The sequence below is a fragment of the Heliangelus exortis genome, chromosome W (assembly GCF_036169615.1).
Source record: "Heliangelus exortis chromosome W, bHelExo1.hap1, whole genome shotgun sequence".
NCBI classification, from domain to species: domain Eukaryota; kingdom Metazoa; phylum Chordata; class Aves; order Apodiformes; family Trochilidae; genus Heliangelus; species Heliangelus exortis.
In genome coordinates, this window is record NC_092453.1 from 2,196,473 (window position 1) to 2,223,685 (window position 27,213).

A 27,213-nucleotide genomic window follows, 5' to 3' on the forward strand; every position below is an offset into this window, starting at 1 on the left:
GTCACCCATTTGAAACCTACTGCAAAAGACAATTTATCTTGAAATATGGGCTGTGGTAAGTTATATTTCATAATGGACTTGATCATAATTGCAACAGAACTCTCACTTTTTTAGTCAAGGAGTTCTTATCTTCACTGGCGGTGAAACATTTCAAATTACCCCCTGGCTTCTTTCTTTCTTTCCTTAACGACCTGTCTCTCCAAAAGTAGCAAATTGTGTTTACCCTTTCTTAACTGTGATATTTTGTTTTCCCTTCCCTAAAAATAAACCCTTGTAACTTGGGATGAGAGGGTAGCCAGAAAGCCGACCGAAGCAACGGTGCAGCAGGAGCGGAGAAGCCAGTTGAAAGGAGACTGCTGCCCCGGCGGTCTATGTAGCTGGTGCCCGGCGCTACGGAATGAAAGAGGTACCTCGGAATTGAAGAATCTCGCCAGGAAAAAGGTGAGCGGCTGGGGAGGAGATGGGGTCTACACTCTCTAAAGAAGAAGAGGCAGTAGTTAAGCTCCTCCAATGTATTCTCATGTATTCTCTCTAAGAGAGGTTTATCATACGAAGGCAGGACCTTACGAGAATTACTGAAATGGGCACGGGATAGAGACTTGATCCCCTCGATGGGTACCGTTTTTGAGTTACCTACTTGGGAAGCCATAGGTACTTCCCTATGGCATAAAATTAGTGATGGAGATAAGAAGGCAGGACGCTTAGCGACACTCTGGAAATTGATTAGAGAAACCTTAAAAGAAATCAAAAGTGAGAGGGCAGCAGCAGCCTCAGCGTTTGCTGCCTTAATGCGTGATCTACCAGTACTGATGAATGCTCAAAATACGGACTTGACCTCTAAACAGTTATTTGAGACACCTAAAGAACCCCCACCAGAACCTGCAGGCACTAGACTGATTCAAGCTCAGCCAACTGTGCCATTTGACCCTGGGGTTTGGATGAAAAGTAAAAATGGGACCGAGAAGCAAAACCAAAAGCGACCGAAAACACCACCAGAATCGTCGGAGGACCCAGAGGGAGAGAAGCCGGAGAACACAGGCGAGGAATCTTGGAAAGCAGACGCCCCACCTCACACCCGCCTGCCGCGGCTCCCGGCCACACTGCCACCGCTGCCCTCCTCTCCCCCTCCACCGCCTGATTTATCGTCTTGACCACAGTTGCCATCAATTAATCCTCTGCTTCACCTGTCAACACCATCAGTGCCTGCTACAGAGCAACAACCAAGGAAAGAACTGGGACTTGGAGACAAGCAACTAAGGGAACTGCTGAAAAAACTGAAAGACCTGGAGACCAAGTGATGTAAACACTTTAAAAAATATTTGATTCTTGAGCAAGAATTATTTAATTTTTTTCTTTTCAAGCTCCTATATCGAACATGCTGCCACATTATCTAAAAGACTGACAAACAGGAAAACAAATTCCTAGCGCCTAACACGTGGCCAGACGTCGCGAAATTAGCATATCTTAACGAACTGATAAGGTAACTTGTCTTCGGGAAGTATGCTCAACTCCGGGAGAGCCTGATTTTTATCAACAACTCACACAAAAGGAAAAAAAAAAGAGGGGGACCCGCTCTCCTTTGCATTATAAAAATACCCCAGAAAGAACCGAAATGCAGCTCAGAAGAGCCAGCAGCTCAGAACACGTGGAAGCCAGCTCCTGTGACTACAAACTCCAGCCAGCTCAGCGCAAAAAGGCGGGCAAGCAGCTCTGAAGGCCCAAGCGGAAAGCGGGGACGCGGCTTTTCGACTGCAGCGGCGGCGCGGTAAAACGACTCCTACCCCTTCCCCTTCCGCTAGGACCAACTGGCGGTGAAACATTTCAAATTACCCCCTCGCTTCTTTCTTTCTTTCTTTCCTTAACGACCCGTCTCTCCAAAAGTAGCAAATTGTGTTTACCCTTTCTTAACTGTGATATTTTGTTTTCCCTTCCCTTGTAACTTGTTTAAGTTTCAAAGGTGTTAGTTTGCAATTTCATGCGTCATTTCTGAAGCAGAGGCTGAGAAATCCTCATAATCAAAATATAAAATAATAAACGGATCAAGACACCAAGGATGAGTATACCCCTGAAAAAACCCTAGTTTTTGCTCCGGGGAACATTCCGAACAACCCAGGGGCACTAATCCATTTTTACCCCCTGATCCATTCCCTATTCCTGCTCCTAGTTCCCTTAACCCTTTAACACCCACTGCTCCACCTCTTACAGATCCAACATGGGGAGTCGAGGGTGGGGGGGGACGGGACAGTGGGGGGGGTGGGAGTATGGATCCGGTAACTGGAGGGAAGGGAATTATTCGAAATGCTATAGTTGAAGGAGAAATGGTTCCCAATATGGGTCCAATGGCTTTTCCAGTGACTGTGGGACCAGGAGGAGGAGGTCAATGGGTCACATTAGATTAGAAAATGATAAAAGAAGCCAAAGCTGCCATTAAGCAGTACGGTTTGAAATCGTCATTTACTCAATCTCTTTTGCAACATCTTTTTACTGCTCAATTGGTGACGCCATATGACACAAAAATGCTCATTCATACTCTTTTAACTCCTTCTCAACAATTGCAATTTCATCATAAATGGCAAATGCTGTGTGAAAATGCAGCTGTGATTCCTAGACAGAACACTGATGCATTATACAGAGTGCAAGCACAAATGTTACTCGATGCTTGTCCTTTTGTACGTGCAGATTTGCAGGCATGGTTTCAAACTGAAGTGTTACAACTTTCACAAGAATTGGCGTATAAAGCTTTGCAAACTGTGCATGATCCTGCACAAGCAACCCCCTCTTTTACAAATATTAAACAGGGGGGAGCAGAGCCATATTCAAAATTTGTGGATCGCTTATATTCAGTGATAACATCACATCTGGATTTGTCAGAAGAGATGGAAAAAAAAAATTTTTTTTAAATGTCAGCATATGACCATGCTAATGAAAAAACTAAGCATGCATTAGGACTACTCCCAAAAGGTGCTACAGCAGCCCAATTGTTAGAAGCTTCTGAGCAAATGCTAGAAGCAGATAAAGCTGCTTAAGGACCATCATTGCAATATGGTCCTCAATATTGATGAATATTGTGGTACATGGTGCACTGGTGATTCATACAGAGATAAAAAACTTGGTTGGTAATTATACTTGCAGTTTTGGTTTGGAAGATTGTTGAACTCCATCTTATTTCGGGCTAACTCCACCAGATTTTAGTAGCAATGTCATTTCATTTTTGAATCTTCTAGTGGTTGTTGTTAATTTTTCTCATATATTGGTGAGGAGTAAAAAAAAAAAAAAAAACCCCAAAAAACCCCACAGTTATGAGAATGAGTATGCCTTTTCAGAGGCTGAGAGAGTTGCTGCGGACAGTGGGAGCTGCCCGTGGTACAGAGAGCACACCCACTCCTGCCTCCACAGCTGCTTCTCGCCCCCCCTCACACAAGGGCATAGCTCAGATACAGCTGGTGAGCATTGCCAGTGTATCTGTTGCTGCAGACACCACAGCAGAGACAAAAAAAAAAAGGGGGGGGGGGGGGGAGGGGTATGCCTTTGCTGTTTAAAGGCTTGGAATTCTGTCTCTAAACAATTTTATTAGGCCTTTTTGGGCCTCAATTTGGCGACCATGGAGGAAAACAGGACTCCACCGTGCCGTGACCCGGGAGGGGTCTGGGGACGCTTTTGGGGCCCTCGACGAATTTTTGTCGGATAAGCCTCCTCTACCCCCTTGGCTCTACGCGCCAGTGGACACCAGACCTTCCTCATACTAAAAAGGTATTTAAGTCCTTCCACTGCAGTGTGAAATGTGCTTTTCATATTGTATTGTATTGTATTGTATTGATAACAGGCTTTTGTTAATGTTGTAATTCATGTGATCGTTTATATGTTGATTATGGGATCCCTCGGCTATATGTTGATTGTGCTATTCTGTTGCACTGCTAAGTAGATGAACTTAACTTCTGGTATTTTAACACAGATGCTAAAAGATGTTGATAGTGTCAGACATGCAGTGTTACAATATCATGCTGCCACTGACTTTTATTGTTAGCTTTTAGGTTATATTTGTGAAGACTTTGATGGAATGTATTGCATGAATTTATCTGATCATTCAGAGTCAATTTACAACCAAAAGCGATTGATTAAGATAACATGAAAAAATTAACTGTTGCATATACTGGGTTAAATGAATGGTTAAATCACTTAAGGATATGGGGATAGCTTAGAGATTTAATTGGACAAGGTTTATCAATTATATTTGTTATTATTTGTTTTGATTATTAGTATGTTATTATTGCTTTTGTATTATTAGTATGTTGTTTATGGCAATGTATCATTAGCATATTATCTCGCGTGATGAAGTAAGTCAGGATTGCTCAAAAACAAAAAGGGGGATATGTTGGGAAACTGTTTGGAAGAAAACAGACGTGAGCAATCCTGACTATTTAGCTTTAGCTAGAGTAAGCTAAGGGCCTTGAGGCCCAGCTGCAAGGTTACTGAAAGATGAGCTATGGGAAGAAGATAAGGGAGCTGGCAGCAGAAAAGAAGAATAACAGGATAATGATATAGCCAGCAGAAGTTCTGTGAGAACAGGATTTGTGGCCAAGATATAGCCACCTGCAAGATATCATTATATAAACAAGGGCTCTATATAAAGCAAGTGTGAATTGTTAATAGACGACTTCACTTTAACCATATTGGTGACTACGTGTTGTCCTTAAGCCTCCACGGATTTTCTACAGTAAGCAGTCATATATATTCTACAGGGCACAATATTGTTGACAAGAAACTTGTCAGGTATTTTATTATTAACCTGCCAACCCATTTAAATATAAATAACAAAAAGCAACTGCTGTCAACTACTGAAAGCACTTTATTAGGTTTAAGTGGCAAGGTTTTGGTAGTGGAGGAGGGGGCTATAGGGGTGGTTTCTGTGAGAAGATGCCAGAAGCTTCCCCTGTGTCCAATAGAGCCAATGCCAGATGGCTCCAAGATGTAACCACTGTTGTTTGCCAAAACTAAACCAATCAACGATGGTGGTAGCATCTCTGTGATAGCATATTTAAGAACCCTGATGTGCGACAGCAGTCAGAAGAGAGGAGCACAAATATGTGAGAGAAACAACTCTACAGACACCAAGGTCAGTGAATAAGGAGGGGGCTCCAGGCACCAGAGTAGAGATTCTCCTGCTATCCATGATGAAGACCATGGTGAGGCAGTCTGTCCCCCTGCAGCCCATAGAGGTCCAAAGTGGAACAGATACAGGGAGGAACCCATGCTGGAGCAGTGGAAGAGTGTGAGAAGGAGCAGCAGAGATAACACACAGTGAACTGAACGCAACCCCCATTCCCCATCCCCCTGTGCCACTCAAGGGGAAGAGGTAGAGAAGCTGAGAGTTGAGTTGAGCCCAGGAAGAAGGGAGGGGTGGGGAAAAGGTGTTTAAAGATGTGTTTTTAGTTTTCATTACCCTATTCTGATTTCATTGGTAATAAATTAAAATAATTTCCCGAGTCAAAAAAGGTTTGCCCATGACAGTAATTGCTGACTTATCTCCCTGTCCTTAACCCACAAGCCTTTTGTTGTATTTTCTCTCTCCAGTCCAGTTAAGGAGGGGGAGGAATAGAATGTCTTGGTGAGCACTCGGGAGCCCAGCTTTTCAAACATGCACACAGGCATACATTACAGAGACTCATCTCTTCACTAAAATGAAGGTAATAAAAACCATAACTTTGATGAAGAGTAGGCAACTAACACACGCACAATGTTGAACCTTTAAGAGACCCATGAACAAATCAACACTTAAAGAGTCTGACTGTTCACTTAGGTATAGAAAGACAAATTTCGAAGCCTAATTTTCACCATGATTAAGTGCAGATGACTTAAAATATTTGCATGGTTCTTGCAAAGACACCTTCCACCAGGGACCAATCTCTATTCTCCATAACTTGTGCAAAATAAAATACATAGATAATTTGTTCCATAACCTGCAAATTGATTTCTACACTACCAGCCATTGTCACTGACCATAAAATCTGACATTTATTTGAAAGAATTAGTTTAACTAGAACTAGTGCTTAAATCCTCCATATCAGATATTTCATTCAAAAACCCCCCAAGGCTTCCAGGTGTGCACCAGGTGACGAACCCCAGATTTGGGACAATTTTGGTGACCCAAAGGGGATCACATTGATAGCCTTGCCCAGTTCTTGCTGCATCTGAGAGGGAGGAGGGACCAGAGTGGACTCCAGCATGCACTGACTTATTGATAGGGGACTCCCTCAGCTCCTCTCCCTTGTTGGGCAGTAAGCAACACCAGTTGCAATGCTTGAATTGAGATATTGTGATAATTAAGGGAAGAGAAATAGTATACCTCTTGTAGCTTTTAGGATGCATCCTGAAAAACTGGGACAAATTTAGAGGGGATCTCCTAACAAAAAAAAAAAAAAAAAAAAAAAAAAAAAAGAAATGGTATTGTAATCAATGGTGGCCACCATATCAATTGGAAGACAGTCAAAAGTAGTTTCAAAATGTGGAATTTTAGTTGTAATAATTGTGATCTTTGTTTTTAATGGTAAGCCTTGCAGTAGTAAAATGCTCAATAAGTAATGTAAGGCCTACTATGATGTTTAATATTGATACTGTGTGTAATAACATCAAATAGTTCTCTGATGGGACAATTTGGAGTACTATATCATAAAACATATCAGTTTGTCAAGTGCACCTTGTGAACAATTGAATTATATATGCTTTTGGAGAATTAAATTTACAGGTACAGCAAGTTCCAAAGATGATGCTACAGAACCATTTAGCTTTGGAAGTGACACTGCTTGAAGACGCTAGAGTGAAGATGCCAAGCTTGTGGCTACCATCTGCCTTACAATCTTTAGGACTCATGGGATGAAAATGGGCATGAACATAAAATTAACACATGATGGATAATACCACCCTTTTAATATCTGATTCACAGGGTGAGTCAAGATATGTCTTATTCTATTTTTGTTTTGCAGAAAACAAAAATCAGAGAGAAGAGAACCAAGACACCATGGCACTATATCTGTTTTGACCTGTTGTCATTGTTTTTATTGTAATTGGGTTAGATATGTGGAAACTGGCAGGTATGAGTGGACTCTGTCCCCCAGCCATGATTGTGTGTCTCTGATAATTTCAGACCTGTAGATGGGGCAGCTGTTCCCAGGAGAAACAGTTTCTTTCTGAATGATGTTGCTGATGGGCCAGTGAATCCCCCACACCTGACACGCTGTTGATGGCCATCTCCATGCTGATGACTTTTGCTGACTAGACCAGCAGTTTATCAGTGGCATCTTTGGTTAGGGTCGCATTTCATGTGTGGTGAGCAGACAGTGGGGATGCCTCCCCAGCATTGCTGCCTTTGGAAAGCTTACATAGGGCTTTGGGAGTATGGCTCTTGACCAGAGGTTGTTTTAGCATGTCAAAAGGGTGGTTGTGTGAAAGTGCATTTTGTAGTACAAAAGTTGCAATGGGCATGAGAACACCAAAACAGCACTATAACCTATTTCAAGAGATTTTGATTCAGCACCCCAAAACCCCACTGGGGAGAATTGCTCATGGGGTGCAATTGCACCTGACAAACTGGTGCTGGTGCCTGGAGTAATCATTGTGGAAGGACCTGTGGAACTTTGTGATATCTTATATTACCATCACCCCAAAAATTAGGAAAGCTGGGATGGTCCTTTCCCAACAGAACTTAGGCATTAGAGGGTCACTTTTGGATGTGTGGAATTTGTGACTATGAGAAACTGCCTATAAACTGGACAGGGGTATGTTACATCGGGGTGATCTATCCTTTGGTTTTTTTTAGTTCCCAAAATTAGTGGTGAACAATTGGGAATAAAATTATATGACAACCTAGACAAAAATGGGCCGTGGATCGACACTAGCCTAACTGGTGGAAGTACACAAAATTAGGGAAAAGATGAGTGGACCCTTCAACATATATAGAACTGGTAAATGGAACCCAAATGAGATAATTAATGAGGGCACAAGACCCTATTTATAACACTACCAACCTGTCACCGTTTGAACAGGAGGAACTTAAGAAGGAAGGCTTTTGGATTCTGAGAGGGGTGGAACACAAAGGGAGGGATCTATCCCCTCCCATTTCCTGGCATACTCTATAAAAGATCAGAAAGACAGCAGCTCCTCCCTCTTTTTCCTCTCACCTCCTGCTGGCTGTGTTACTGTTTGCTCCTGCCAGCTTGTCAGGTGCTATCTGGTTGTATATATATATATTTGTATTCTTTGATACCTTACCCTAACCCTAACCTTTCCCTTGTGTTAGTAAAATCTGTATCCAATTATTTTCAGTTTCCAACTTAAAGTCAAGGGCTGGTGATTTTGAGACATCTGTCAGCTGCTTGTAGAATAATTCATCACTCTCATCATCCTGGTTGGGTGGTCTATAACAGACTCCCACCAGGATATCAGCCTTGTTGGCCTTCCCTCTCATTTTGACCCACAGGCATTCAACCTTATTGTTACTGACCTCAAGTTCTAGAGAGTCAAGAGACTCTCTAACATTTAGAGCCACCCTTCCACCTCTCCTGCCTTGTCTGTCCTTTCTGAAGAGCTTGTAGCCATCCATGGAAGCACTACAGTCATGCGAGTCATCCCACCACGTTTCTGTGATGGCGACTACATTAGAGCTTTCCTGCTGCACAATGGCTTCCAGCTCCTCTTGTTTGTTTCCCATACTGCGTGCATTGGTGTACATGCACTTCAACTGGGCTGTTGATTTCACTCTTAACTCAGGCTTTCCACCCTTGGGCTCATCTTTGGAGAGCCCGGTTTCAATCCCCTCCCCTTACAAACCTAGTTTAAAGCCCTCCTGATCAGCCCTGCCAACTTACGGGCTATAGTCCTTTTACCCATGCTAGACAGATGAAGCCCATCTGATTTGAGGACAGTAGGTACCATGGAATTTGCCCCATGGTCAAAGAACCCAAAACCCTGCCATTGACAGCAGTCCCTAAGCCATGAGTTAACCTGCTGGATCTTTCTGCTAGTTCCCTCATCCATTGCTGTCATCAGAGGGATGGAGAACACAACTTGGGCTCCTGATCCCTTCAGCGGTTGCCCCAAATCCTTGAAGTCTCTCTTGATTGAATGGGTGCTTCTCCCCTCAGCCTCTTATTCTCCAAACTCAACATTCCCAATTCCCATCTCTTCATAGGACTTGTTCTCCAGACCCTTCAGCAGCTTGGTTGCCCTTCTCTGAACTTGCTCCAGCAGCTCAATGTCTTTCTTGTATGGAGGGGCCCAGAACTGAACACAGTACTCAAGGTGCAGCCTCACCAGTGCCAAGTACAGGCGCACAATCACTTCCCTTCTCCTGCTGGCCACACTATTCCTGATACACGTCAGGATGCTGCTGGCCTTCTTGGCCACCTGGGCACACTGCTGGCTCATATTCAGCCAGATGTCAACCAACACCCCCAGGTCCTTTTCTGCTGGGCAGCTTTCCAGCCTCTCCTCCCCAAGCCTGGAGATTGATTGCATGGGGTTCTTGTGACCAAAGTGCAGGACCCAGAACTTGGCCTTATTGAACCTCCTATTATTGGCCTTGGCCCACTGACCCAGCCTGTCTGGGTCCCTCTGTAGAGCCTTCCAACCCTCTAGCAGATCAACACTCCCACCCAATTTGGTGTCATCTGCAAATTTACTAAGGAAGTACTCAATACCCTCATCTAGATTATTGATCAAGATATTGAACAGGACTGGCCCCAAAGTTTTTAAAAACAAACAACAACAACAAAACCCTCAAAGCTAAGCTATCAATGCAGTTATCAATGACTTTTGTAAGAAATAAGTTATTTTTAGGGAAATGTTCTTAGTCCAATTCTGACTCCTTTATTTTTTTATTTATTTTAAGCTCAACACTAAATTATTTTATCCTGTTGCAATAAAAAGAAGGTCATAAGCTTTACATTTACTTGCTTTCAGTTAAGCTTATAACTCACATACTTGCCTTAGCCTTTCCCTCATAATTTGTCTAGTTCTGTAATTACACTTCACAGACCCTATATTGCTTTTTGCTGCTCACAGATTTCACACAAGTGTCATGGAAAATCAATTCTATTTGATGTAAAAGTTTTATAAAAAGCATTTCCAGATTCATCAAGTACCTTATTTTTGCTTATCACTAGAACAATAGAGAAAAACAAATAAAAATAAAATTGAAAATTCACCTATGTTTTTATTTATAATTTTAAAAGGGGAAAAATGTGGAAGCATAATATGGGAGAGAATGGTACAAGCAGACATAACCAAAATACAAACCCTAGTGATTCACATCTAAGAAAACCCAGAAACAGTATGAGCTGTAGTTTGTACACATAAGCTACCCTACCCTGGAGATGACATTATCATTCATGAAGTTCAACAAGGCCAAGTGCAAGGTCCTGCACCCAGGCGTGGGCAACCCCAAGCAAAAACACAGGTTGGGCAGAGAATGCATTGAGAACAGCCCTGAGGAAAAGGACTTGGGGGTCTGATGTAAACACTTTGAAAATACAAAATATGTCTCTCAAATCAGTATTTTTTTTTCTGCTCTTTTTAAAATATACCAAACATCTTCAATTAACAGATTTTTCCCCAAACTTAACTAGCTTCTGTTTTATATCATGCTTGACAAGCTCCTAAAGATAAGACTGCTGATCCAGTCGCCTCCTGGTACATGGTCCAGACAAAGGTAATAAATTGAGCAGGGTACCAAGGACTGAAAGATAATAATAAATAAAAGAGAAGTTCTTGAAATGGCAAAATCTGTGTTATTTCTAGCAAGTCTGTGTGCCAGTGATTTATGAAAAGACAGAACTCCTTCTGCTGTATAAAACTCCAAGAGGAAAAGGAGAAGCACGCGGCTCTTCTTCCCCCCCCCACTTCTCTCGGCACTTTGGCTTCAGCTACGGGACAGAGAAGCGGCAGGAGCGACAGACCCTACGCGCCCGACTACAGCCAGAGGCCAGGGCCGGCGGATGGTGATAACATCTTGATTACTCTCTCCTTCTTTTCTCTTCTTAATGACTCTTCTCTCCAAAGTAACTAATTGTATAAATCCTAAATAAATCCTTTTAACTTGTTAAAATCATAAAGCCTGGTTATTTTTGTAAATTTACTCGTGGTCTATGAGTAGTGGCTGAATTTTCCTCGCAAACAAAATATAAATAATAACTCGGATCGTAACAGGGTCACTGGTTGATAAGAAGCTCAACATAAGCCCCCAATTTTATGCTTGCAGATGAGAAAGCCAACCATGTTCTGGGCTGGGACAGGAAAGCTGGGGAGGGACTTTTTATAAGGGCATGTAGCAAGAGGACAAGGGGTAACGGTTTTAACTTGGAAGGGGGTAGATGTAGGTTAGACATTAAGAAGAAATTCTTTAGTGTGAGGGTGGTGAGACACTGGAACAGGTTGCCCAGGGAGATCATGGATACCCCCTCCCTGGAAGTGTTCAAGGCCAGACTGGATATGGTTTTGAGGAATCTGATCTAGTGAGAGGTGCCCCTGCCCATGCAGAGGGGTTGGAACTAGATGATCTTTAAGGTCCCTTCCAACTCAAACCATTCTATGATTCTATTATTCTTTTTGTCTGATGTCTCAACCACAAAATCTCAAGGGAGTCATGAATCTGTGCCACTGTAATAAATTAGATCCTTTTATCAATTTATCTGCCACTGCTGCACTTGACAAAGTTACTTTATTTAGTTTTTATGAACACTGGTGTGAAGCTGGATTTTTAGGCCCAATGTTAATAATTAACTTTATATACACTATGAATACTTGCACCATATAGTCTTTCTAGGCAGACAGAACGTTCCCTGCCTTGAAATCTGTGCAGCCTAATGCCCACAAATTCAGAAGATTTAGCATATGGTATTAGGGAAAAAAGGGCTGAAATATCACCCAGTCTATGCTACCTTCCTCAAGGCAAGACTTCTCTGTTGGGTCAGTGTGGCGAGGTTTTGGTAGAGGGAGGAGGGGGGGAGCACAGGGGTGGCTCCTGTGAGAAGCTGATGGAAGCTCCCCCAGCTCCAATTCCAGCCCCATCTGGCCAAGGCTGAGCAGATATAGGAATCTGGATGCCCTTCTGTGAGTAACATATTCAAGAAGCAGAAAGGAAAACTGCTGCAAGACCTTGCAGGGCAGAGGAGAGTAGGAGGTGAGAACAATGCTGGAGCAGAGACACCAAGGGTGGTGAGAAAGGAAGAGGAGGAGGTGACCAAGAAGAGATTTTCCCGCAGCCCGTGGTGAGACAGCAGGCTGTCTCCCTTGTGGCCCATGGAGGAGCACAGTGGAACAGATGTGCACCTGCAGCCCATGAAAGATCTCAGTGGGGCAGCCTGCAGCCCATGAAAGATCTCAGTGGGGCAGCCGTGGACCTGCAGCTGTGAAGGACCTCCCGCCAGGGGAGGTGACTGTGCCTGAAGCAGGCCATGACTCTGTGGGCATCCCTCACTGGAGCAGTCTGTTCCTTAAGCGACTGCACCTCGTGGGAGGGACTTGTGTCAGAGGGGTTTGTGAAGGACTCTCTTCCATGAGAGCGACCCTGTACTGGGGCAGGGGAAGGCTGTGAGGAGTCCTCCCCTTGAGAAGGAAGGAGCGGCAGGAAAAAACATGGGATGAATCCCTATTCCCTGTCCCCCTGTGCCGCTGGTAGGGAGAAGGTAGAGAAATTGGGAGTGAAATAATTTGGGCCCAGGAAGAAGGGAGAGGGGGTTGGGGGGGAAGGTATTTAAGATTTGGTTTTGTTTCTCATTGCCCTGTTCTGGTTTAATTTGCGATAAATTAAAATTATTTTTTCCCAAAGCTGGTCTGTTTTGCTCGTTACCAAAATGGGGGAGTGAAAACCCTCCCTGTCCTTTTTTTGATTCACAAGTTTTAGTTGGATTTTCTCTTCCCTATTCCATAGTGGGGAGGAAGGGTGAGTGAGGGGATGCCTGGTTGTTACTGTCTGGGCCTAAACTGCAACCTCCTAGGCAATCCTGCCAGATATCAGTCTCTTCTATGCCTAACATTTTTCTGCAATTATTCAGGTATGTAGAAAGAGAAATGTGGATACGAACAAGTCTTCATATTCAACAGGTGGAAGAGCACAATACTGAATATCTACTGACTTTATTAGAATGCCATGGCAAGGTCCATCTGAAAAAAACAGGATTACAAGAATCTGGCCCAAAATACACAACCTGAGAGAAAAATAAAATATGTTATTGTGGCAGGTATATATAGATATACCTACACACATTAAAAAAACAACTGTTAATTAGGAAAACTATTCTTTAACCTATTCGTTATCTACCAGTGAATTTATTTTAGATGCAATGTATAGTCAAAGAACACAGAACTTAGCAGCTCCCTCCCATTATTCTGTGCTCATAAACATGCAGTTATGACTTCCACCCAAATCAATGAACTAGCTTAATTATCACACACACACAAAAAAAAGCATATTGCTTAATTAAATTCATATTATAACTCATATCCAAAATAAAGACATAGTATGCTTCACCATACACCACATCAAACTAAACTGATGGGACTGACTCTGCAGTGTGCATGCTTTTTATATTGATTACCTCTTTCAAATGAAACAAGAAATCCAGCAAACTGGTAGTGTACCTTTCTCAGTGACTGTTATTCACAGTATCATGACACTCAAACTATAAATTCAGTAAAAAAACCAGTATTACATAATAATGCCATTTCCTCATTTTGAAACACTTCTCATTATTTAAGGCCCAATTTTGTCAAATATATCTCCCCAAAGTTTAAGCAATTTTTAACATGCATCTGGAAAGTCTTATTAAAAAGTGCTACTAAGCATCCTAAAACACCTGAGAATCCAATAAGTACTATATAGTTGGAACTGACAAAATACATAGGAGTACACAAGTCTCCCACATTCAAGCTACGGGTAAGTATAGAAGTATAAATATCACAGGTCTAACCAGGGCCTCCAAGTCAAACATCAACGCTGACAGAGACTACAAGTCCTCGTCTTTCCCCAAGCACTACGCTACTACCTTGAGATGATGCTACAAACATTAGAGCCCCTTTGCCAACCCTGCATCCAAAAGGCGATTCGAAATCTCCACCAGGTTCCCTCTCACCCAACATCCAAGCACCTTCCCCACCTCCTCCAAAATCTCGAGCCTGTTCCAGCATGCGCCCTTGCTCCTAGTAACACCACAGTCTCCATGTCTCCATCCTCAGCACCGCCTCTGCCCCAAACCCACAGCAATTCACCCAGCAGCCTTCTTACTCCCACCCCATCCCCACCCTAGCTCCACTTTGGCTCCTCTTTCCCATCAACGACCTACAGAACCCCCCCGAATAACCGGTGTACCTTCAGGCGCCACCAGCACCACTGAGACTCCTCAGCCATCCTCTGCCCAGCGCCCCTCACCTCGGCCCGCCCCAGCCCCGCCACCACGACCCTGGCCGCACCTCACGGTCCTTGAGGCCCAGAAGCAGGACCTCTTCCATAAGAGTTAGCCGCGTTTCCTTGGAGTCGCCCTTTTCGTCATCGCTGGGATCGTCCCGGCGGCCTTCATCCTCCGGGCTGCACCCCCCTCCCCGTTCCTTGTCTGCAGCGGCGCTGCGGGAGGCTTCCGTCCGGCGCTGCACCAGTCCAGAGCTGCGCTGGGTCAGAGAAGTCATGGCTGGAGGCGACGGAAAAGGCAAAGGCCCGCCGCGGAGAGAGGGGCTTGGCGACAGCTCAGGAGGGGGGGGAGAAGGGACGGGAGTCGCTCCTGCCTCCGCCCTATGCGCACCGGAGCAGAGGTCGGTCGAAGGAAGCCATGGGGAGCGGAGCTCGGCAGCGGCAGAGTAGGCACTGGCAGTGAGGGGCGATGATCCCCGCCTGAGACAGATGAGCTGGCGGGGACGGCTCCTCCTTCAATATGGCGACGCGGGCTGATGTCAGTGGAAAATGTGGCAACGGCAGGCGAGGGGGAGGGGATCGGAAAAGGCCGCGGGCGGAAGGAGCCCCTCTCGGAGCTGGAGGTAAGGACGGGACGTACTGGGGACGTGGTCCCCTCAGCCTTTAGGGAGTGTGGGCGGTGCCGGTCGTTGTTGACTGTAACTGTTATCCGGGGCTGTGGAGGACATTTAATCCAGCAGTCCAGACGGAGGGGAGGGGGGTCGACCGGCCGGGTTAACCCCTGGCATAACCCAGGGGCTGGGTAGTACGCTTCTTATATTAATATTTTTTTTCTTTAAAAGTGCCTTATTTACAACCTTAAGTCTGCTTTATTTCATTCTTAGCCACAAGATAGTGTCTGATTGCTAGTACAATTCCCCAGGATTATATCTTCATGTATATATATACACACTCATTGACTGAACTCAGGTGAGCACATGGAACTCTCAACAGTCTTGACTTTAAAGCAAGTAAATGGAGTCCCTTGGCTCTGCTGTCGATGGGGTATCTTTTCAAACCTTTAGTATTTTTGGATAGGGCACACCAAAAAATGAAAAATTACTTATCAAGGCTAAATGCCATATGTTTTCAGCTAGCATATTATTGCAGAATAAAGGTGCTTAAGATACAAGGATAGCCTATACTTTTTAGTCCATGATTAGGATATTGCATTTGGCCATATTGATTCATACATATTTAAATAAATAATATATATAATAGGGGTCTAAGGTATAAATAAAATATTTTTAAATAATTTTTTTTAGATACACCCTGTTTACCAAGAGCTCCAAGTCACTTGATAAGTCACTCCATTATTTTCCACCCCTCCATTTCTTGCATAATCTGATGATCTGATAATGTGACGGTGATAATTCAGTACTTTTTAAAGATCATTGATAAAAAAGAATAGCAGGTGGATGAAATTGATCTGCAAAGGATCTGAATCACTCACACAAGTGTTTGCAGCTTGTTCATCTTCTGTGTTTTGAGTCCTGCTAATTATTCACAGTTCACTTGCTGTGTGACATTGAGATTTTTTTATCTTTCTAGTTTCTTTATTTAAAATATTTTGCTGTACCAAGTCAAATGCCAAACCAAATCTTAAGGATGTAACATCACTGTTAACTTTTATCAAATAAGCATTTACATGAAGAAGAGATACCACGATAGCATTACAAGATCTATTTTCTGGAAATGTCTTTTCTGAGTAGTAATTATACTCAAATCTTTATTAATTTAGTCCTATATGAACCACTCTGATATTTTGCTGAGGAACATGATCAAGATGATAGGCATGTAATTAACCCAGTGTCATGGTTTAACCCCAGCTGGCAACTAAGCACACCCCTTTCCCAGCTGTGTCCCCTCCCAATTTCTTGTGACAACCCCAGCGTACTCACTGGTGGGGTGAGAAGCCAAAATGGCCTTGACTCTGTGTAAGCACTGCTCAGCAGAAACTAAAACATCCCTGTATTATTAACACTGATTTCAATACAAATCTAAAATGTAGCCCCATGCTAGCTACTATGAAGAAAATTAACTCTATCCCAGCCAGACCCAGAACATTCTCCACCCCTTATTTCATACCATTTATGTCATGCTCATGTCCCATACTATCCAATACATCCTCATTAATCACAACCCCCCTTCCCATCCTTTGATATAATACACAGTTATCATTCCCCTACTCTATGGACCACCCCTGTGAAATGTCTTTAAAATGTCCATAAATTACTTCATTTAGTCCATGACTTTGGGCTCCTTCTGTTATGGTGGTCACTCAGGACAGGAAAGTTTCTGGACATCAAAGCCATCTCAGGTCAGGTCATTGCTGCATTAGTACTGTTTCTTGTAACTGTTGTCCTCCGTTGATTCAGGTGGTTCCTGCCATAGTAGTTCCTATAACATGCAACTCTAATCACGGGTTAGAATCATAGAATTTTAGGGAATGGAAGGTATGATGGATGAAGATTCATGGACCCCATATGATGGTGAAGACAGAATCAAACTTTATTGTGCACCAGACTATTCATATGCTAGTACACTGAGTTAGTAGCCAATCATGTATAGCCCCTTATCCCCAACTCCCATATTATCTCGCTAGATATATAGTTGGCATATTTCTACAGAAAACAAAGCCATAAATGTCACATTAATCTCTTCAAGTTCCTTCTTTCCCATGCTTGTCCTGCTTCTTGTTTCTCTCTTCTCTCTTTATCTCAGATTCCTGAGGAGTATCACCAGTGCTTCTGCAATGTTTTTTCTTCAGCGCAGCTGATCATTCCTTGGTCCTTCAGTCCCACAGGAAGGGACCTCTAGAGATCATCTAATACAACCCCCCTGCCAAAGAAGGATCACCTAGGGCAGGCCACACAGGAACGCATCCAGTCAGGTTTTAAAATCTCCAGAAAAGGAGACTCCACAATCTCTCTGGGCAGCCTGTTCCAATGCTCCATCACCCTCACAGTAAAGAAGTTTCTCCTCATGTTGAGATGGAACTTTTTATGTTGTAGATTAAACCCATTATTCCTTGTCCTATTACTGGGCACCACTGAAAAGAGATTGGCTTCATCCTCTTGACACCCACCTCTCAGATATTTATAGACATCCATAAGATCCCCTCTTAACCTTCTTTTCTCAAGGCTAAACATCCCCAGCTCTCTCAGTCTTTCTTCATAGGAGAGATGCTCAAGTCCCTTAATTATCCTTGTAGCTCTGCGTTGGACTATCTCTAGTAGATCACTGTCTCTCTTGAACTGGGAAGCCCAAAACTGGATACGGTATTCCAGGTGTAGTCTCACCAGGGCAGAGGGGGAGGAGAACCTCCCTAGATCTGCTGGACACACTTTTCCTGATGTACCCTAAGATACCATTGGCCCTCTTGGCCACAAGGACACGTTGTTGACCCATGGAAAAATTACTGTCCACTAGGACTCCAAGGTCTTTCTCCATGGAGCTGCTTTTCAGCAGGACATCTCCTAATCTGTACCTGGTGGTTGGTGTTTTTCCTACCCAGATGCAGGACTCTACACTTCTCCTTATTGAACTTCATGAGGTTCACCTTTGCCCAGATCTCCAGCCTGTCCAGAACTCATTGGACAGCAGCACAGTCTTCTGGTGTATCAGCCACCCCTCCCAGCTTTGTATAATCAGTGAACTTGCTGAGGGTAGACTCCGTCCCCTCATCCAGGTCGTTGATGAAGATATCGAACAAAACTGGGCCAAGTACTGAACCCTGGAGAACACCACTGGCCACAGGCCTCCAACTTGACTCAGTGCTACTGATCACAGCCCTCTGAACTCTGTTGTTGAGCCAGTTATCAATTCACCTCACAGTCAAATCGTCTATACCACATTTCTTTAGTTTTCTTATGAGGATGTTATGGGAGACCATGTCTTTACTGAAGTCAAGGTATATGACATCCACTGCTTTCCCTTTATCTACCCATTTGGTCATGCCTTTGTAGAAGGATATCAGGTTATTCAAGCAAGATTTCCCCTTAGTAAATCCATGTTGGCTACTCCCGATAACCTTCTTTTCTTTCAAGTGGTTAGACATGACCTCCAGAACTAGCTGTTCCATCATCTTTCAAGGGATGGAGGTGAGGCTGACTGGTCTCTAGTTGCCTGGGTCTTCCTTCTTGCCCTTTTTTAAGACTGGAGTGATATTGGCTTTCTTCCAGTCTTCAGGCATGTAGTGAAATGAGGCAACCAGGTGCCACTAATTACCAGGTAGTGGGCATGAGCTTGTGTTAAGCCCACCTGTGCCTGATTAGGGCAGGCCCCAACTACGCATGAGCAGGATTAGGGGGCCAATAAAAGGTGAGGCTTGAGGTGCAAGCTCATTCCTGAGCAAGCCAGTGGAGAGGTTAGGTGAATTTGGAGCAGTAGCACTGAGCCAGGCTAACCGATCCTGAGGGCAACAGACTCAGAGCACTATTCGTGCACTTCTGCTGGAACACCTGCTGGACCTCAGTGCTGTGCCCTAAGAGAGGTTCATCTTGCAACACAGGCACCTCTCCCATTCTCCATGATTTTTCAAAAATGATGGAAAGCAGCTCGGTAACAACATCAGTCAGCTCTCTCAGCACTCGTGGATGCACCCCATTGGGGCCCATGGATTTGTGCATTTTCAGTTTATCCAAGCGATCTCTAACCCGATCCTCACTGATCAGTGGAGAGTCTTCCTCCCTCCAGTTATGCTCCCTTACTTCTAGTGCCTGGAATTCCTGAGGGCTGGTCTTTGGAGTAAAGATTGAGGCAAAGAAGGCATTCAGCAACTCTGCCATATCTGCATCTTCTGTTATCATATCTCCCACTTCATTTATCAGTGGACCCATTTTTCCCTACTCTTCTTTTTCTCATTGATGTATTTGAAGAAACTCTTCTTGTTTTCTTTTACCTCCCTAGCCAGAATAAGTTCCAAGAGAGCCTTGGCCTTTCTTGTCAAATCTCTACATTGTTACAACAATGTATTTCCATTACAATCACAGAATCCTCTTGGTTGGAAAGGGCCTCTGAGATCACCGAGTCCACCCATACGCACACGAAAAAAGCAAAAAACCAAATCCCCTACAATCTCAGCCACTAGAGCATGCCCTGAACTGCCACATCTACATGTTTCTTAAATACCTTCATAGATGGTGACTCAACCACCTCCCTGGGCAGACTGTTCCACTGACTGACCTCTCAGTAAAGAAATTCTTCCTAATATCTAATCTAAACCTCCCCTGGTGCAACTTCAGACCATTTCCTCTGGTCCTGTCATTATTCACTTGGGAGAAGAGGCCAACACCAACCTCCTTACAACCTCCTTTCAGGTAGTTGTAGAGAGCAATAAGGTCTTCCCTCAGCCTTCTCTTCTCCAAACTAAACATGCCCAGTTCCCTCAGCCACTCCTCACAGGACTTGTTCTCTAGGCCCCTCGCCAGCTTGGTAGCTCTCCTCTGGACATGTTCCAGCACCTCAATATCCTTCTTCTAGTGAGGAGCCCAGAAATTATCACAGTATTCAAGGTGCGGCTTCACCAGTGCCAAGTACAGACGCACAATCACTTCCATAGTCCTGCTGGCCATACTATTCCTGATACAAGCCAGGATGCTGTTGGCCTTCTTGGAGAAGGAGAATGCTGTGGGAGAATGTGTCGGGAAGAGTGCAATGGACAACACGCAGATTAATATAATCAAAGTATTGCCGTTTATTGATAGCCCTTTTATACAGTAGCCCTTTTATACAAAGTCAGGCTGATAACATAATACAAGCATATTGCTGATTGGTACAACACATTCTTCATATGCCACAGGGTGCTATCTAACTGGTTAAGTACAACTGTTTATGTGCTGTCTATGAGATGCTTTCCCATCCTGTTATTCTTCTTTTCTGCTGCCAACTCCCTTATCTTTTGCCCATAGCTGATCTTTTAATAACCTTGCAGCTGGGCCTCAAGGCCCTTAGCTCACTCTGGCTAAAGCTAATTAGTCAGGATTGCTCACATGTCTGTTTTCTTCCAAAAACTCTCACAAATATTCCCCCTTTTTGTATTTGAGCAATCCAGACTGGCTTCATCGCGCGAGATAACACGCTAATGATACACCTCCATAAACAACATACTAATAATACAAAAGTAATAATAACTAATATAATTGATAAGCCTTGTCTAATTAAATCTTTAAGCTATCCCCATATCCCTAAGCAATTTAAGCTTTCATCTAACCCAGTATATGCAACAGTTAATTTTTTCATGTTATCTTAATCAATTGCATTTTGTTGTGAATCGACTCCGAATGATCAGACAAGTTCATGCAATACATCCCATCAAAGTCTTCACAAACATGACCTAAAAGCTAACAATAAAAAGTCAGTGGCAGCACGATTTTGTAAAACTGCATGTCTGACACTATCAACATCTTTTAGCATCTATGTTAAAATATCAGAAGTTAAGTTCATCTGCTTAGCAGTGCAACAGGCTAGTTTGTGTATTTCACCAAGGGCTTTTCTTGCTGCTGCATGTGGGATAGATGAAGCAGCAAGAACCCTTTCTGCTGTACCCCAAATTTCAAATTTGTCATTACATTCTGGGCCCAGTTGTTGTATTGAGCATTTTGATCAAAAGTGTTGTTTACTTATTAGTGCTCTAATGAGGTCATGCTCTTTTTTCTTATGAGGGTATATGCTCAGGTATATGCTCCACCCCCTTTTTTTTTTTTTTTTTTTTTTTTTCTTTTTTTCTTTTCTCTGCAGTGGTGTCTGCAGGAGGGCTCATTTTCTGAGCAGCAGCAGTGTCTGTGGGGGTAGAGACAGCAGCTGCAGCTGTAGCAGATACACTGGCAATGCTCACCGCCCATATCTGAATTGTGCCCTTGTGTGAGGGGGAGCAAGAAGCGGCTGCGGAGGCAGGAGTGGGGGTGCTCTCTGTACCAGGGGCAGCTCTCATTCTCCGCAGCAACTCTCAGCCTCTGAAAAGGCATACTCATTCTCATGACTGTGGTTTTAGTCTTACTCCTCACCAATATATGAGAAAAATTAACAATACCCACCAGAAGATTCAAAAATGAAATGCTATTGCTACTAAAATCTGGTGGAGTCAGCCTGAAATAAGATGAAGTGGTACAATCTCCCAAACCAAAACTGAAAGTGTAATTACCAAGTTTTTTACCTCTGTATGAAACACCAGTGCGCCATGCACCACAATATAAATCAATATTGAGAACCATATTGCAATGATGGTCCTTAAGAAGCTTTATCTGCTTCTAGCATTTGCTCAGAAGCTTCTAACAATTGGGCTGCTGTAGCACCTTCTGGGAGTGGTCCTAATGCAGGTTTAGTTTTTTCATTAGCATTGTCATATGCTCACATATCAAAAATTTTTTTTTTTCGTCTCTTCTGACAAATCCAGATGTGATGTTATCGTTGAATATAAGTGATCCACAAATTTTGGATATGGCTCTGCTTCCCTCTGTTTAATATTTGTAAAAGAGGGGGTTGCTTGTGCAGGATCATGCACAGTTTGCAAAGCTTTATACGCCAATGCTTGTGAAAGTTGTAACACTTCAGTATGAAACCGTGCCTGCAAATCTGCACGTACAAAAGGACCAGCACCGAGTAACATTTGTGCTTGCACTCCGTATAATGCATCGGTGTTCTGTCTAGGAATCACAGCTGCATTTTCACGCAGCATTTGCCATTTATGATGAAATTGCAGTTGCTGAGAAGGAGTTAACAGAGTATTAATGACCATTTTTGTGTCATATGGCATCAACAATTGAGTAGTAAAAATATGTTGCAAAAGAGATTGAGTAAATGACAATTTCAAACTCTACTGCGTAATGGCAGCTTTGGCTTCTTTTATCATTTTCCAATCTAATGCAACCCATTGACCTCCTCCTCCTGGTCCCACAGTCACTGGAAAAGCCATTGGACCCATATTGGGAACCATTTCTCCTTCAATTATAGCATTTTGAATAATTCCCTTCCATCTAGTTACCGGATCCACACTCCCACCCTCCCCACCACCCTCCCCTCCCCATGTTGGATCTGGAAGAGGTGGAGCAGTGGGTGTTAAAGGGTTAAGGGAAGTAGGAGCAGGAATAGGGAATGGATCAGGAGGTAAAAATGGATTAGTGCCCCTGGGTTGTGCAGAATGTTCCCCAGAGCAAAACTAGGGTTTTTTTCAGGGGTATACTTATCCTTGGTCTCCAGTTCTTTCAGGTTTTTTCAGCAGTTCCCTTAGTTGCTTGTCTCCAAGTCCCAGCTCTTCCTTGGGTTGTTGCTCTATAGCAGGCATTGCTGGTGTTGACAGGGGAAGTGGAGGATAAATTGATGGCAAGATTTATGTTCTGATGGTCGAGAAGATAAATCGGGCGGTGGAGGTGCAGAGGAAGAGGAAGACAGCGGCGGCAGAGCGGCTGGGAGCCATGGCAGGCGGGCGCAAGGAGGGGGGTCTGCATTCTGAGATTCCTTGCCCATGTTCTCCAGCTTCTCTCCCTCTGGGTCCTCCAATGATTCTGGTGGTGTTTTTGGTCGCTTTTGGTTTTGCTTCTCGGTCCCATTTTTACTTTTCAGCGGAACCCCAGGGTCAAATGGCACAGTTGGCTGAGCTTTAATCAGTATAGCTCCTCAGGTGCTGGTGGGGGTTCTTTAGGTGTCTCAAATAACTGTTTAGAGGTCAAGTCCATGTTTTTAGCATTCGTCGGTACTGGTAGATCAGGCGTTAAGGCAGCGAACGCTGAGGCTGCTGCTGCCCTCTCACTTTTCATTTCTTTTAATGAGCCTCAAATCAGTCTCCACAACGTGGCTAATTTTCCAGCCTCCTTAGATCCTTTGCTAATTTCATCCCATAGGGACTTCCCAATTTCTTCCCACGTTTCCAGCTCAACACCTATACCAACAGTGAGGATCAGGGCTCTCTCTTTAGCCCACTTGATCAGCTCATGGAGCTGTTTCAAATTACTAGGAATTCCTCTCTTAGAGAGTATACTACCTAGTAACGGCACCACCGCCTCTCTCTGCATTTGCTTTAGGTTTGCAGTGCCTACCTTACAGGGGTGAGTGGCCACCTCACTTCCAGCTCCTGCCACGATTGCCAAGCAGTGCCTACCCCATCCATGTTTCCCCACGTCCAGATAAACTGTCGCGTGAAGCAACTACCAGCAATTCAGAGTCCCTGTTCGGGCACCATTTGTCAGGAAGAGCACAATGGACAACACGCAGATTAATATAATCAAAGTATTGCCGTTTATTGAGAGCAGCGGTAGCCCTTTTATACACAGTCAGGCTGATAACATAATACAAGCATATTGCTGATTGGTACAACACATTCTTCATATGCCACAGGGTATATCTAACTGGTTAAGTACAACTGTTTATGTGCTGTCTATGAGATGCTTTCCCATCCTGTTATTCTTCTTTTTTGCTGCCAACTCCCTTATCTTTTGCCCGTAGCTGATCTTTTAATAACCTTGCAGCTGGGCCTCAAGGCCCTTAGCTCACTCTGGTTAAAGCTAAATAGTCAGGATTGCTCACATCTGTTTTCTTCCAAAAACTCTCCCAACAAGAATGCTGTGGGAGACGGTGTCAAAGGCCTTACCAAAGGTCAGGTAGACAACGTCCACAGCCTTCCTCTGATCCAGAAGGTGGGTCACATTGTCATAGAAAGAGATCAAGTTGGTTAAGCAAGACCTCCCTTTAAGCAAGAACTACTTATGCTGTCTGGCCCTGATCCCTTGGCTGCCCTGTACTTGCCATGAGACCTCATTCAAGATGATCCTCTCCATGATCTTTCCTGGTACCAAGGTCAGGCTAACAGGCCTGTAGTTCCCCAGATCTTCCTTCCGGCCCTTCTTGTAGATGGGCATCACATTAGGCACCTTCCAGTCATCTGGGACCTCTCCTGTTGGCCAGGATTGTTGATAAATGATGGAGAGAGGCTTAGCAAGCTTCCCCACTGCAGTGGCCCAAGCCAGAATTGAACTATAGATGAATCCTGTCCTTGTATGGAAATTGCAAAAATTATTGAAATTGCATCCTTGTATTAATAGTCAAAAACATCATTTATCAAAAATAATTGACTTGATGTTTCTGCGACAGTATGTTAAAGAAACCCTGCCAACCACGCCCTGGATTCTGGCCCAGTCCTGGTCATGGTTGGTCAGGAGATGAACCAGATTTTTCTGCATAAGTTAATATGCGAAGTCATCCTCACTTGTTGGTTGTTTAGTATATAAGGCTGGACCCTCTTGCAGTGACCTTGGATGCCTCACCTATGGGTGGAAGCACCGCGTAGCATTTTCCCACTTGCCAAGAAGGGTTCCCAAATCCTTGCTGAAACCAGAGCTCCCCAGTGACTGTGGATCTGTATGATGGTAACGTATACAAGTGGTGATGTACCTTTCTTAATCACTATCATTTCTCTTATGTAGTAGTGATTTGATGCATTACACCGTATATTTTCTATGTCTGCTTTAGGTGCTTTGTTCTGTATTTTTCTTATTTGGTTGTATTATTTAATTATCACCAGGAAAACACATCTACTCTTTTCACTCTGGTGTCCAAGTCTCATTACCATCTTCAAGCAGCAAAACACCCCCCAGCTCCCTCATTACTCTTGGGTGAATCCCATCCAGCCCTATAGATTTATGTGTGTCTAGGTACAGAAGCAGATCATTAACTGCTTCCTCCTGGATTATGGGTGGGTTGTTCTGCTCTCCATCCTTATCTTCCAGCTCAGGAACACACAGCTGAACATTCTGGGGGTAGCTGGTCTGACTATTAAAGACAGAGGTAAAGGCGGCATTAAGTATCTCAGCCTTTTCCTCATCTTTGGTTCCAATGTTCCCTCCTGCATCCAGCAAGGGATGGAGATTCTCCCTGGCTCTCTTTATATTGTTGATGTATTTATAAAAACTTTGTTTATTGTCCCTTATGTCAGTGGCCAAGTTGAGTTCCAGATGGGCTTTTGCCTTCCTAATTTTCTCTCTGTATAACCTAACAATATCTCTGTACTCCTCTTGAGTTGCCTGTCCCTTCTTCCAAAAGTGGTAAACCCTACTTTTTTTCCTAAGTCCCATAAAAAGCTCCCTATTCAACCAGGCCCTGATCCCCTTGTATCAGACCATAGGGTTTAACATAACAATGAACTCCTCTCCTTGTCCTTGATCTTGCGTGGGCTTATCCACAGACTGCAGTCCCTTATGGGCACACCTGCTCCAAGTGGAGCCTTATCCATGAGCTACAGTCTCTCCAAGGTTATACCTGCTGTGGTATAGATTTATTCACAGCTACAGTTGCTTTGAGGTACACCTGCTCCAGTGTGGTCTTACCCACAGCCACACTCCCTTCAGAAGTAAACCTGCTCTAATACAGCCTTAGTCATGGCTACAGTCCCTCCAGGGGTGTATCTGCTCTTTCATAGACTTATCCATGGCCACACACTTTGAGGTGCTCCAGCATGACCTCATGGACAGTAACTGATGCTTCAAGCTGTGCCTGCTGCAGCATGGACTCATCCCCAGGTCACAGTCTCTTCTACTCGAGTTCCATCCTGTCCAGTACAGCAGCACAGATACAGCAGCGATGCCCTGGCCATCTGCCAGTCCAAGTACATCACCATTGCTATTATAAAAATGTTCACAGGCACATCAGAGTAAGATGCTAAATAGTACAGCAAGCAACAGAAGCAGAAAACAGCTACTAAGGAACACTAGACCCTAATATACAGTGAGGCAAGTAAGCCCCATGGCAAGCACAGGAACCTGCCAATTAATAGCTAAACAGCAATAACAACTATAATTTCATCTAACACATTCCAATCAAATCTGTCATTATCTCAAACCCTTCAAGCCCCACACTGGGTGCCAAAAAGCACTGTCATGGTGTCATGGTTTAGGCCTAGCAGATAACAAAGGGCCACATGGCCGCTCACTCCCCCTTCCCCATTATGGAATGGTGAGGAGGAAATCCACCTAAAACCTTGTGGGTCAAGACAAGGACTAGAAGGTTTTCACTCACCAATTACAATCATGGGCAAAACAGACTCAACTTGGGGAAAAATCAGTTTAATTTATCATTAATCAAATCAAAACAGGGCAAAGAGAAAACAAAAAAACCTAGAACTTTAATACCTTACCCCATCCCTCCCTTCTTCCTGGGCCCAAATTACTTTCTCCTGATATCTCTACCTCCTCCCCCCCAGCAGCACAGAGAAACTGGGAGTGGGATTTACAGTCCAGACATCACAGGTTGTTTTCTGCTGCTCCTTACTCCTCAGGGAGAAGGATTCCTCACAGTCTTCCCCTACTCCAACGTGGGGTCCCTCCCATGGGAGAGTTCTTCATGAATCCCTCCCACGAGGTACAGTCCCTCAGGAGCAAACCGCTCTAGAGCAGGCAACCCACAGAATCATGGCCTGCTACGGGCACAGTCACCTCCCCTGGCATGGGGTCCTCCATGGCTGCAGATCCACTTCTGCTCCACCATGATCCTTCATGGGCTGCAGGTCCACATCTGCTCCACCATGCTCCTTCAGGGACTGCTCCTCCATGGGTTACAGGGGGACAGCCTGCCATCTCACCGTGGGATGTAGGGAAAAATCTCTGTTCAGGCACCTTCTCCCCCTCCTTCCTCACCAACCATGGTATCTCTGCTCCAGAATTGCTCTCACCTCTGATATTCCTCTCTCCTACTCCTCTCTCCTCTGCCCTGAAGTCTCATAGCCACTCCTTTCCCCTTCTTGAATATGTTAATCACAGAGGCATATCCATTGTCACTGATTGCCTCAATGT

The 27,213-nt window shown here is 44.1% G+C and overlaps 1 protein-coding gene across 1 annotated transcript in view; it reads right to left on the bottom strand.

The window, feature by feature from the left end:
• LOC139789199 (Golgi phosphoprotein 3-like) overlaps positions 1–14,936 on the bottom strand; it is a 53,032-nt gene extending 38,096 nt beyond the window's left edge. The window contains exon 1 of the mRNA XM_071729714.1: positions 14,461–14,936. Coding sequence (XP_071585815.1) covers positions 14,461–14,673 — 213 coding nt within the window. The 5' untranslated portion in view covers positions 14,674–14,936. The remainder of the gene's footprint in view (positions 1–14,460) is intronic.
• Between the last annotated feature and the right edge of the window lie 12,277 nt (positions 14,937–27,213).